The sequence below is a fragment of the Oncorhynchus nerka genome, linkage group LG2 (assembly GCF_034236695.1).
Source record: "Oncorhynchus nerka isolate Pitt River linkage group LG2, Oner_Uvic_2.0, whole genome shotgun sequence".
NCBI classification, from domain to species: domain Eukaryota; kingdom Metazoa; phylum Chordata; class Actinopteri; order Salmoniformes; family Salmonidae; genus Oncorhynchus; species Oncorhynchus nerka.
This window is the reverse complement of record NC_088397.1, coordinates 37140135-37153261: the sequence shown is the minus strand read 5'-3', so window position 1 is coordinate 37153261 and position 13127 is coordinate 37140135. Positions and strand designations below refer to the sequence as shown.

Genomic DNA, 13127 nt, shown 5'->3' with positions numbered 1-13127 from the left:
AAACATTTATGGCAATTTAGCTAGCTAGTTAGCTGTTGCTAGCTAATTTGGGATATAAACATAGGGTTGTTATTTTACCTGAAATTCACAACATCCTCTACTCCGACAATTAATCCACATATAAAAGGGTAAACAGAGTTTGTTTCGTTTCTAATCTCTCCTTCAGGCTTCTTCTTTTGACTATATGGTGGTTGACAACCAACTTTAAGGTGCATTACCACTACCAACTGGACTGTGGACCTCAGTTCATCTTTCAATCACCCATGTGGGTATATGCTCCTAAAAACAAATGATACTTGCAGTGAGTCAAGCGTCACAAATAGAACCAAGTTATATTTGTGAGTCAAGCGTCACAAATAGAACCAAGTTATATTTTAGCGCCTGGCTATACAGACGCTAGTTGACGCGCAAGGGCAATGATTGAGTAACATGTATGTGTACATGTATTTTGCAACGCTTGCGCATGTGACACGAGCGGTGAGGTCAGCATGTTAGCGCCAGCATCGGTTTGTGGTGGTAAATAGACAGCTACGAAAAATATATAGATAAACTCTCTTGGTAAATAGTATGGTCTGCAGGTTATCATGATGTATTCTAACTCAGGCGAACAAAACCTTCAGACTTCCTGTAACGGTTTTCTTCTGGTGAAAGAGAGGCGGACCAAAATGCAGCGTGGTTAGTTCTGTACATCTTTAATAAAGATAAATACAACAATCTACAAAACAAGAAACGTGAAAAAACCAAACCAGTCCTATCTGGTGCCACAAAGACAGGAACAATCACCCACAAGAGACCTAAAGAATATGGCTGCCTAAATATGGTTCCCAATCAGAGACAACGATAAACACCTGCCTCTGATTGAGAACCCGTCTAGGCAACCATAGACTTACCTAGAGTACTACTCTAACCACAATCCCATAACCACAAACAACCCCAGACAAAACAAACCACATAAATCTCCATGTCACACCCTGGCCTAACCAAAATAATAATGAAAACACAGAATACTAAGGCCAGGGCGTGACACTTCCTTAACATTAGAGATAGCATACCAGCTGTTGTTAACAAAGAGACACACACCTCACACAAAGCTGCCGTCCGGGCTTGACAATTTTTATTTAATTTATATTAAACTAGGCAAGTCAGGTAAAAACAAATTCTTATTTAAAATGACGGTCTACCCCGGACAATGCTGGGGCAATTGTCAGCAGCCCTATGGGACTCCCAATCACAGCCAGAAGTGATACAGCCTGGATTTGAACCAGAGACTGTAGTGACACCTATTGTGCTGAGATGCAGTGCCTTAGACCGCTGCACCACTCAGGAGCCCGATGCCTAGATAAAACAGCTAGAATATTATCCATATCCTTGTTCAGCCACGACTCCAAGAAACATAGGATATTACAGTTCTTCAGGTCCCATTGATATGATAGTTTCGAACAGAAATCGTCCAGTTTGTTCTCTAGTGATTTTACATTTGCCAATAGAACAGATGGTAGATGCTGGTTTATTTACTAACTGACGTAGTCTCATCAGGGAGACCGCTCTTTTTCCTCTCTTGCGCCGTCTCTTCCTCTATTGAATCCTGGGGACTAGGGCCTGGTCTGGAATTAGCAGTACATCCACAGCTGCTGACTCGTTAGTGTTCGCTGTTCTGATGTCCAGAAGCTGTTTTTGGTTATAGGAAATGATGGCAGAAATAAGATAAAATACACACCAAAAAACTCCTTGATTTACTGTGTACAAAGGCAAGAAAATGATCAGACATTCTGAAATGTATTTAAGCATTTTACCATTGTTGTTCTGCTATAGGTACATTTAACCACAGTTCCCAAAAATGCTTGTACTTACTTGATTGAGAACTGTAACAATTATATACTGTATGTACGAATAGTTTGAATCTCTGGCATGGATAGTGGATTTTTAAGTAAGAAGACAACAGTTTGCCTTTAGGGGAACACGGGGGTGTGTTTGACCATTTCAGCCAAACCTACAAATTAAACACTGTACTTAATACCAGGGTTTGGAGGAAGCATTTAAATTGTCTAGACATGGTGTGTCATATGCCATATTTAAACAAAGGTGTGTCCCAAATGGCATCCTAAATAGCTATTTTAATGCATTATGCAATGCTTTATTTGATGTTGGTTGAAGCAAGCTCTCCTTGCCCCAAAATATGAAGCAATGTTGACATGACTTGTGGCATTACTGGCCTAATATAAGAGATAATGGTTGTTTATACTGCATGTGCAAATACTGTGTGTAAATAGGGCATGACAGAGATGGTTTGACATCCATTGCATTGCAATACAGATACAGTACATCAATTAGAAAATACTATACAACCAAAGGGATGGCCATGCTACGTTCTGGATGAGTTTCATTGTGTCAGACCCTGTGGTGTATTCATTAGTGCACACCATTGCAAACCGTAGCAAGACATTTTGAAACTGTAAACATTTTGAATAAAAAAGTTCAGATTAGTCCCACCTATTTCGGTCTATTTGCTTCCATTCGGTTCCTACTGAATACACCCCAGGAGATACTCTGAGCCTAAAGGTAAGAAACATTCATACTTTTTGTCAGCAGTCAAGATGTTACACATTTCATTTAAATCCACATAAAGGATCAAAATACATCATATTACATTTTCCCCTTAGGAAATGGTGTATGTAAATACCTTGTATTTCCATATTCTCCATTGGAGGGCAGTTGTTCCTCTAGTCTGAAGTAACTCATGAGATTTAAGTTGAGCAAGTTTAAGGCCTACAACCTAACATGATCTGCAATGATAATCTTACATGCAGTGTCTTCAAAAGACCCCTTGACTTTTTCCACATTTTGTGAGTTTACAGCCTTATTCTAAAATTGACTAAATTACCTTTTTCCCTCATCAACCTACAGACAATACCCCTTAATGACAAAGAAAAAACGTTTTTTAGAAATGTTTGCTAATTTATTTAAAAAATAATTTAAAAAAATGGAGAACACTGGAGGTCGAGGCTAGGTCCCCCTGTCCATATCCAGTGGCAAGAAAATGTATGTGAACCCTTTGGAATTACCTGGATTTTTGCATAAATTGGTTATCAAATTTCATCTGATCTTCATCTAAAGTCACAACAATATACAAACATAGTGTACTTATACTAATAACACAACATTTTTGTATTGTCTATATTGAATACATTATTTAAACATTCACAGTGTAGGTTGGAAAAAGTATGTGAACCCCTTGACTAATGACTTCTCCAGAGTCAGGAGTCAGCTAACCTGGAGTCCAATCAATGAGATTAGATATGTTGTTTAGAGCTGCCTTTCCCTATAAAAAAACACTCACAAAATTTGAGTTTGCTATTCACAAGAATCATTGCCTGATGTGAACCATGCCTCAAACAAAAGAGATCTCAGAAGACATAAGACCTTGATGTTCATCAGTCTATGGTAAGACAAATTGTCTATAAATGGAGAAAGTTCAGCACTGTAGCTACTCTCCCTAGGAGTGGCCGTTCTGCAAAGATGACTGCAAGAGCGCAGCACAGAATGCTCAATGAAGTTAGGAAGAATCCTAGAGTGTCAGCTAAAGACGTGCAGAAATCTCTGGAACATGCAAACATCTTTGTTGACGAGTCTAGAATACGTAAAACACTAAACCAGAAAGGTGTTCATGGGAGGACATCACGGAAGACTGCTGTCCAAAAAAAAAACATTGCTGCAAGTCTAAAGTTTGCAAAAGTGCACCTGGATGTTCCACAGCGCTACTGGCAAAATATTCTGTGGACAGATGAAACTACAGTTGAGTTGTTTGGAAGGAACACATAACACTATGTGTGGAGAAAAAAAAGCACAGCACAAAATTAATTCCCAAGTTTATCAAGACATTTTGCAGGATGATAGGCTATCTGTCCGCCAATTGAAGCTCAACAGAAGTTGGGTGATGCAACAGGACAACGACCCAAAACACAGAAGTAAATCAACAACCGAATGGCTTCAACAGAAGAAAATACGCCTTCTGGAGTGGCCCAATCAGAGTCCTGACCTCAACCCCATTGAGATGCTGTAGCATGACCTCGAGAGCAGTTCCCACCAGACATCTCAATAATATTTCTGAACTGAAACCGTTTTGTAAAGAGGAATAGTTCAAAATTCCTCCTCACCGTTGTGCAGGTCTGATCTGCAACTACAGAAAACGTTTGGTTTTAGGTTATTGCTGCCAAATGAGGTTCAACCAGTTGTTAAATCCAAGGGTCCACATACTTTTTCTTACCACAGTAAGAATTCAGACCCTTCACTCAGTACTTTGTTGAAGCACCTTTTGCAGTGATTACAGCCTCGAGTCTTACGACGCTACAAGCTTGGCACACCTGTATTTTGGGAGTTACTGTCACGTCTGCTCGAGCCCACCCCTCGGCACTTGAGGGCGCAAGGCTGCCCTGCATCATGCACTCCTGTCAACCATTACGTACACCTGCCTTCCCTCGTCACGCGCATCAGCGATATTGGACTCACTCATCACCTGTTATTACCTCCCCTATATTTGTCAGTTCCCCAGCTATGTTCCCCACTTCTGCATTGATTGTCTTTTGTTTGTGTTACTTGTTTGCTGACGCTGTTCCATGTCCGTTATTTATTAAATGTTTTAATCCCCGTACCTGCTTCATCTCTCCAGCGTCATTACATGTTTCTACCACTCTTCTCTGCAGATCCTCTCAAGCTTTGTCAGGTTGGATGTGGAGTGTTGCTGCATAGCTATTTTCAGGTTTCTCCAGAGATGTTTGATCGGTTTTAAGTCCTGCCTCTGGATGGACCACTCAAGGACATTCAGAGACTTGTCCCAAAGCCACTCCCACGTTTTCTTGGCTGTGTGCTTAGGGTTGTTGTCCTATTGGAAGGTGAACATTCTCCCCAGTCTGAGGTCCTGAGCACTGGAGCAGGTTTTCATCAAGGATCTCTCTGTACTTTTCTCCATTAATTTTTGCCTCAATCCTGACCAGTCTCCCATTCCCTGCCTCTGAAAACATCCCCACAGCATGATGCTGCCACCACATTGCTTCACCATAGGGATGGTGCCAGGTTTCCTCCAGATGTGATGTTTGGCATTCAGACCAACGAGTAAAATCTTGGTTTCATCAAACCAGAGAATCTTGTTTCTCATGGTCTGAGAGTCTTTAGGTGCCTTTTGGAAAACTCCAAGCAGGCGGTCATGTGCATTTTACTGTTGAGATGCTTCCGTCTGGCCACTCTACCATAAAGGCCTAATTGGTGGGGTGCTGCAGAGATGGTTGTCCTTCTGGAAGGTTATCCCATTTCCACAGAGGAACTCTAGAGAGCTGTCAGAATGACCATCTGGTTCGTCGTCACCTCCCTGACCAAGACCCTTCTCCCCCGATTGCTCAGTTTGACTGGGCAACCAGCTCTAGTAAGAGTGTTGGTGGTTCCAAGCTTCTTCCATTTAAGAATGATGGAGGCCACTGTGTTCTTGGGGATCTTTAATACTGCAGACATGTTTTTGGTACCCTACCCCAGATCTGTGCCTCGACACAATCCTGTGTCGGAGCTCTACGGACAATTCCTTCGAACTCATGGCTTGGTTTTTCCTCTGACATGCACTTTCAACGATGGGCCTTATATAGACCATTGTGTCCCTTTCCATATCATGTCCAATCAATTGAATTTACCACAGGTGGACTCCAATCAAGTTGTTGAAACATCTCAAGGATGATCACTGGAAAACAGGATGCACCTGAGCTCAATTAGAGTCTCATTGCAAAGGGTCTGAATACTTGCAAATAAGGTATTTCTGTTTTTGTTTTTTATAAATTAGCTAAATATTTTTAAAAAACAGTTTTTGTTTTGTCATTATTGGGTATTGTGTGTAGATTGCTGAGGATTGTTTTTTCTTTCATCCATTTTAGAATAAGGCTAACTTAACCGAATTTGGGAAAATTCAAGGGGTCTGAATACTTTCCGAAGGCACTGTATAGCAATTAAAATAAGCTAATATCTTCAGAAATAAAATAAGCTATTATTTCTCTGGGTTACTGAACTGTTATGCAGCTTTTGAAATGTTGTCAAGTCATTGTTAAAACCACAGAAAGGTGACAATCTATTGGCTTTAGAGTAGACAAGAAGCAAATGAGGCTGTGGGAAAGTTAGATAAAACAAAAGTTACTTATAGCCTACACATATGCGGTATACACTGAGTGTAAAAAACATTAGAAACACCTACTCTTTTCATGACATAGACAGACCAGGGGAATTCAGGGGAAATATATATCTTATGTAGATGAAGGGGAGGAGACAGGTTAAAGAAGGATTTTTAAGCCTTGAGACATTTGAGACCTAGATTATGTATGTGTGCCATTCAGAGAGCGAATTGGCAAGACAAAATATTTAAGTTCCTTTGAACAGGGTATCGTAGTAGGTGCCAATCACACCAGTTTGAGTGTATCAAGAACTGCAACGCTGCTGGGTTTTTCACATTTCACAGTTTCCCGTGTGTATCAACAATGGTTCACCACGCAAATGACATCCAGCCAACTTGACACAACTGTGGGAAGCATTGGAGTCAACATGGTCCAGCATCCCTGTGGAACGCTTTCGACACCTTGTAGAGTCCATGCTCCGACAAATTGAGGCTGTTCTGAGCGCAAAAGAGGGTCGCGACTCAATATTAGGAAGATGCTAATATTTTGTACACTCAGTGTATATTCTTGATTAAATAGCAGTGACGTGCAGACAGGGTAGGCCAGTCACTATTAATGGACATGGTCAGCATAGACATCGCTGCTTTGTCTAGCCTTCTTTAGTTGCATTGAGCCAATTTAATATTTTGCACATGTATTGGGAAAGGGGATACCTAGTCAGTTGCACAACTGAATGTAATACCAAATACCTGAATGACTATGCTTGACCTTGTGATAATCAAATGCTTGGACACCTTCTCTGAACATAATTGTCCTTGGACACCTTCTCTGACACACGGAGAGCCTACTGGACCCTTTCCTGTTTGCATATAAACCAAGCCGTGGAGTTTAAGATGCACTGCTCTTCCTTCTTCATAAAATCTACATGGGTCTGGATAAACCACATTCATATGACAGAAAACGTTTTGATGATTTTTCATCTGCCTTCAACAAATTAGATCCTGATATTCTGGTGAACAAACTTGCAACCATGGGCGTCAATGACCATCTCATCAATTGGATCCGGTGTTTTCTCACCAGTCGGGTCAGAAGAGTGGTTCAATGTGAATACATCGGACCCCCTAACCAACAATATAGGGGTACCCCAGGTCAGTGTTTTTTCGACAATTCTGTTCACCCTTTACACTAACGGTTGCACCCAAATAACATCAGAATGTGCAACAGTTAAGTATGCAGATGATACAGCAATTGTTGGTCGAATAGAGGGGTCAGAGGATGACGACAGGACAGAAATAACACACTTCACTGAATGGTACAAGGAAAACAGACTCATTCTTAATGTAAAAAAACCCCAAGGAAATTACAATAAACTTCAGAACTATAAAAGACGACACCAGGCCCATCCACATTGACTCAGAGCAAATATAATCAGTTCAGCAATACAAATATCTTGGAACTATAATGGACTCAAAACTCTCCTAGACTGCAAACACAACAGATATACAAAAAGGGACAACAACGACTGTGTTTCATGAGATTAAATACATATCAGGTCAATAAAAGAACAACCATAGTCTACACGTCCTTTTTCAGTGTTTTCACTTTCTGTTTCCAAGCCTAGTACAATCAGCTATCCATCACAAATAAAAATCAACTACACAAATAGTAAAGCTGTCAAGCTAAATCAGTGGCATTAATCTCAAGAACATGGAAGCGCTGTTCTTGGAAAGCGTGGTGAGGGCAGAAGCGAGAATTGCCACCAACCTGACAGTGCCAACTCCTACCATCAGGCCGTCGAAATAGAGTCCATCTTTACAAAACCGCCAGAGACCCATAAATCATTCATGCTCACCAGTATAAGTCAATTGAAAAAAAAAAAAACTGCTCAACCCCCCCCCCCCCACACCCCCAGAATTTACGAACTGAATTACAAACTGTATCCACATGTGTATTATTTCTGTAGTTATCGCTTGTGATTGATGTATTTATGCACCTGTTGGTGATGCTGTACAGTTGTTTGTTGAGATGCAAGACAAATTTCCCAAAAGGAACACAAAATAAAGAAATTATATCCACATCACCGGCACCCAGGGAGCAGTTGTTGTTGGGGGTTAACTGCCTTGCTCAAGGCCAGAACGGCAGATTTTTCCAACTTGCAACATTTCATTTACTGGCCCAACACTTTTAACAGCTAGGCTATCTGCCACCCTTATTGCCTAAAATGTTGTGTGGGTGGAGTAAGCTGTGCACATTTGGGTGTCTCCATATAACTTGTCGCTCGCATCCTTTTAACTGAACACATCTAGCTATCTGCAAAAAGACCAACCTGACAAGTGGACACTATTGGACCCCAAAAAATATCCAAGAATAATTTAGTGCTCAGTTTTGAGGGTTTGAAGAGTGGAATGTCAACTATAATGAAAGTTTAGACCCGACAGAAGCAGAGGCAGCAAAAAATATGTTTTATTGTCACATAGACCGGATAAGTGCAGTGAAATGTGTTGTTTTACCAGCTATAGTAATATTAGGGTTAAGTACCTTGCCCAAGGGCATATCGACAGATTTTTCACCTTGTCAGCCCGGGTTATGGCTTTAACCTCTAGGTTACCTGCCACCCAAACAGAGGCTCTACATACAACACGTCACATGACAGGAAACCATCTCCCTAGCTGTCAGGCAGGCAAACAGTGAGTACTGGACCATTTGTCTGAAACGTCATTACCAATTCATACTTTTTAACTGGACTTTTACACATCTTGGACATTTATTTTTGCTTTGTGGATGGAATGGGAATGACTTTTTGTGTCAGTGTGAAAATGGAACCAAAAGTGGCCTTGTGAATGTGTCTCCCTGCTGTGTGCATGCACAATAAATAATGGACATGGGGTTCTGCTGTGACTTCTACAACGTTCTCACCGAGAGATTCACCAGAGAGAATGGACTTAAGTAAAGGCCTAAATGCATTTTCCTTAGCAATTTGAGGGTTATTCTACGGTTAAATAATGAGACTAGACCGCATCTCTTCGAATGCATTTGATTCATCAAGCTAGAATGTAGTTTTAATGGGACACTTTAATGTTTTGAACTGTGTTTTTCAATTATTTAGATTTTTGATATGGACATTTCATTAGAACCTTAGTTATTATATATGTGTCTTTAATAGTATTTCACATAACAATATTATGTGCGTGTTTGTGTATTTGCAGGTGCTGCACGTTGAAAGAATTGTAAATCCATGAAAGGGTATGGAGTCTGCAATGCGAAATATTCAGGTTAAATGTGTCCATAAATTGGTATTTTACTGCCACCTTGTAACTCTGGATGCTACATCGGTCTATGGCTGACCTGAGCTCAGTTGAGCAGTGTCATTTTTTCCAGATTATGTGAAATATGCCACAATAGAAAGCTTGTGTATCTTGGCTACATTGGTATTGACATTTTTGTTGTTGTCCATTTCGGCTTACCCAGCCGCCGACCTCACCGCACGTCATTGTTAAATAAATCAGTGGATGACTGACTGGTGCAGTTTCCCGATCAGATTGAGGGGATTCGATTAATGCCCGGGTGGACCGGGCTAGCGTTGGTCGCATTCGCTTTGGAACAGAGCTGCCTCCTGGGCGTGAGCCAGGTGCCCCGTTTTGGCTGACAGCGAACTCAACTCAAAGGAAAAGTGACGTGGAGTAATGAGTAAGATTCTGTGTTTTCACATTCAAAGGTAATTGCTTTTCATTTAAAAAAAAGCTTTACGTGCTGTCCCAATGAAAACTAGTTTGAAAATTCAAAAAAACATTTTATGGAAAACGATACAACGTGCTGCTTTGTTGACGCCATGGCCGAGCGGGTAGATTACCGTTCGATTTGAGGAGATAACTCCTCCCTCACCACTTTTGCGAGTATGTCACAGGCCATAGCCCGGTGCATTTAATCGAAATCCCTCAATTGCTACGATAATAAACTGCGTCGATTTCAGATTTTGCTATCCGATTGGCCAGACATCCTGTCACTGTTGCCTGTTCAAGTCTGGTGTTGACGTAATCCTGTCTGCATCCAAGCCCCGCCCCAATAAAAAGCTATTCTGGATCCTCGGGACGTCCATGCCCTAAATCCTAACCCTATCTCCCACCCTTACCTGACCCCAACCTTAACCATATCAATATCGATAACCCTTACCTAACCCTAACCTTAACCCTTGCATGAACCTTTTTAAATGTAAACTTCAATGGGAAAGGGACGTCCCAAAGATCCCGGATTGCATGGACCCCCCAATAGGAGCTCAGCCGACTTGGACTTGAATGAGGTGGTGAGCTCAGAAGCCCAGCAGACAGACTGATACAAAGTAGCACAAGCTGTCTGTTCACAAACATCAGGGATACTGGAGTACCTACGGCAGGCTGCGGTCCGGTAGGGGGAGGGGGAGGACGAAGGCAACTGAGACCCTAGACCACTGACTTCCACCCGCAGAAGATTTGACCGAGAAATAAAATATCGTATGTTTTTTTTTGTGATTCCTGACCCGCCGCGCGCATGAAAAGTGAAGTGGAGAGATATTCGAGCCGTTTTTCGTTTAGCTTTCCAGATGTAAATGTTCAACTTCATGGGTCTAATAAACGGTACAGCGGCCATACAGACCAATGTATCCTGTACATGTAACTGCAAACGCTCGACTTCATTCCAAAGCATGGAGATCAGTAAGTACTTTTTGTAATGTTCAAGCGAACTATTGCTACTTTTCTGCACGTTTCTTTCCCACTTGGACTGACCAAGCTTGATTGGGTGTATTAGCTCGCGTAGGCTTCCATTGCGTGGCAGGTAGGCAAACTATTAGATATCCCACCTCTTTATACTTTCAATTCAGCACAATTTCTGTCTGACTGCCCTGTTTTTTTGTGTGCAACGTTTGTCAGCCATATCATGAGTTAACTCCCAGCAAGCAACTTTTTGTCCTTAACATTGGGATTTTCGTCAACTGAACGTTTAACTGTCTGCCATTGTTTGACATGATGAAACGGAAGCTTATCTGATCGTCACAACAAAGTTTATTATTGTGCAGGTCAGACGTCTGGCTATCTCTGATATACACTAATTGATCCTAAATAAGTTCAATTAAACTTCCATAAAAGGTGTCTCCGCGAATATGTTTTATACTACAAACCTTGTAAATTAATTGTGTATGTCTATAGGCAATAAAAGCAAATTCAGGTTATTCTATTCACAAGTAAAATCTTGTACATACCATGCAGACAGTGATCCAAAATCTTCAATGGTGGAGTGACAGCATACAGTGGTATTTTGGATATTTAAATCAATAGATTGATTTTTCAGACGGATTAATAATTTAATTAATAAACCCAATAAAATAGGGTAACAAATATAAATATGTTTTTATTAAATAGTGTAATTAGAGTCGAGGGGACATTTATTAAACATTAACAACAACAACAATAACAATACAATTATTATCCCATCTAAATCCACTTGGACATGTCGACGTATGATGTGTGGTCTAATGATTGACTCATATTTTGGCAGGAGCAAGTGGAATTAATGTATCCTCTTTGATGAATATACTCTGACAGACCCTCTAGTCCCAAAAAGTAATTTAGGAGAAAAGAGGAATTTCCTCTAAAGACAGTTAAGCTAAGCTCTGCCTGCAAGAGCTGTGTGATGTTTTGTCTAGAGATGGAGGGGATAAAAATGAGAGATTGAGATGCTCCCTCATTTGATAAGTTTCCCAAAGGAGACAACCGGTCTATATATATCTTAGAGAAAGATCTGGACATTTTGAATACCGCTAAGTAATGGACTGTGAGCTCCTGTCTCCTTCTGCGTACAGTCTCCTCTTTTCCAGATAAATATTTTCCGCAAGGAACGAGCCAAAATGTCAGTATTTTTAGTGCTTGTGCAGAGATGATGGAATTTCGAATGTGTCCTGCTCTTGGCTTCCCCATAATTAAGGTGCCTTCTTGTATCCTGTCTGAAGTGCTTTGTTTTTCTGTGGTAGGGCAATTCTCAATTGAAGATGAACTGTAAAGTGCATGTCTAAATACACTGTGAAGTCACTTCGTTTCGTCTAGACAGCCTGCCTAAACAACGAGATGTGGTGAATGCCCAAGCAAGCTTCAAAATCAGATGAACAGAAAATCTAAATACCACTGCCAGAATGAGGATATTATCTCTGTTTGCCTCTGTTAACCAAAAACTCAGTCTATTTGGGAATGCTCTCTGTCTTTCTCTCTCTCTGCGCATTTAAAATAATATGTTAAAATCTATTTCAATGCTTATTATCTGACTATGTGGGTGGGGTTGGCGGGGAGCTCATCTCAAGCTTCGATTTGGTGCTGTCTGGCATTCTAAAGAGCACACATTTGGAAAACCAGTCGAATTTACAGTTCTATTTGGGATTACAGAAGTGAAAGCTATTGCGCAACCCACAGTTTTCTCAGGATGGTATTTGTCACATTAGGCCTATATAATGCACTTATTCAGTACACAATCTTCTCTTTCCCCCCTAATTTATTTAGTAACGCTTTAGCCTATACACTGAGAATAGCCCCCCACACCTTTGCCCTCAGAACAGCCTCAATTTGTTGGAGTATGGACACTACAAGGTGTTTTTAGTGTTCCACAGAGATGCTGGTCCATGTTGACGTCAATGCTTCCCAGAGTTGTGTCAAATTGGCTGGATGTACTTTGGTTGGTGGACCATTCTTGATACACACGGGAAACTGTGGAGCATGAAAAACCCAGCAGCGTGGCAGTTCTTGACACAGACCGTTGCGCTTGGCAGCTACTACCATACCCTGATCAAAGGCACGTAAATATTTTGTCTTGCCCATTCACCCTCTGAATGGCCCACATACGTAATCCATGTCTCAACTGTCTCAAGGCTTAAAAATCATTTTTAAACCTGTCTCCTTCCCTTCATCTACACTGATTGAAGTGGATTTAACAATGACATCAATAAGGGATCATAGCTTTCAGAGC

General features: G+C 41.0%; 1 protein-coding gene across 1 annotated transcript in view; it reads left to right on the top strand.

Annotated features, from left to right (window-relative positions):
* Positions 1-10261: 10261 nt before the first annotated feature.
* LOC115134934 (protein TMEPAI-like) overlaps positions 10262-13127 on the top strand; it is an 85366-nt gene continuing 82500 nt past the window's right edge. The window contains exon 1 of the mRNA XM_029669059.2: positions 10262-10831. Coding sequence (XP_029524919.2) covers positions 10726-10831 — 106 coding nt within the window. The 5' untranslated portion in view covers positions 10262-10725. The remainder of the gene's footprint in view (positions 10832-13127) is intronic.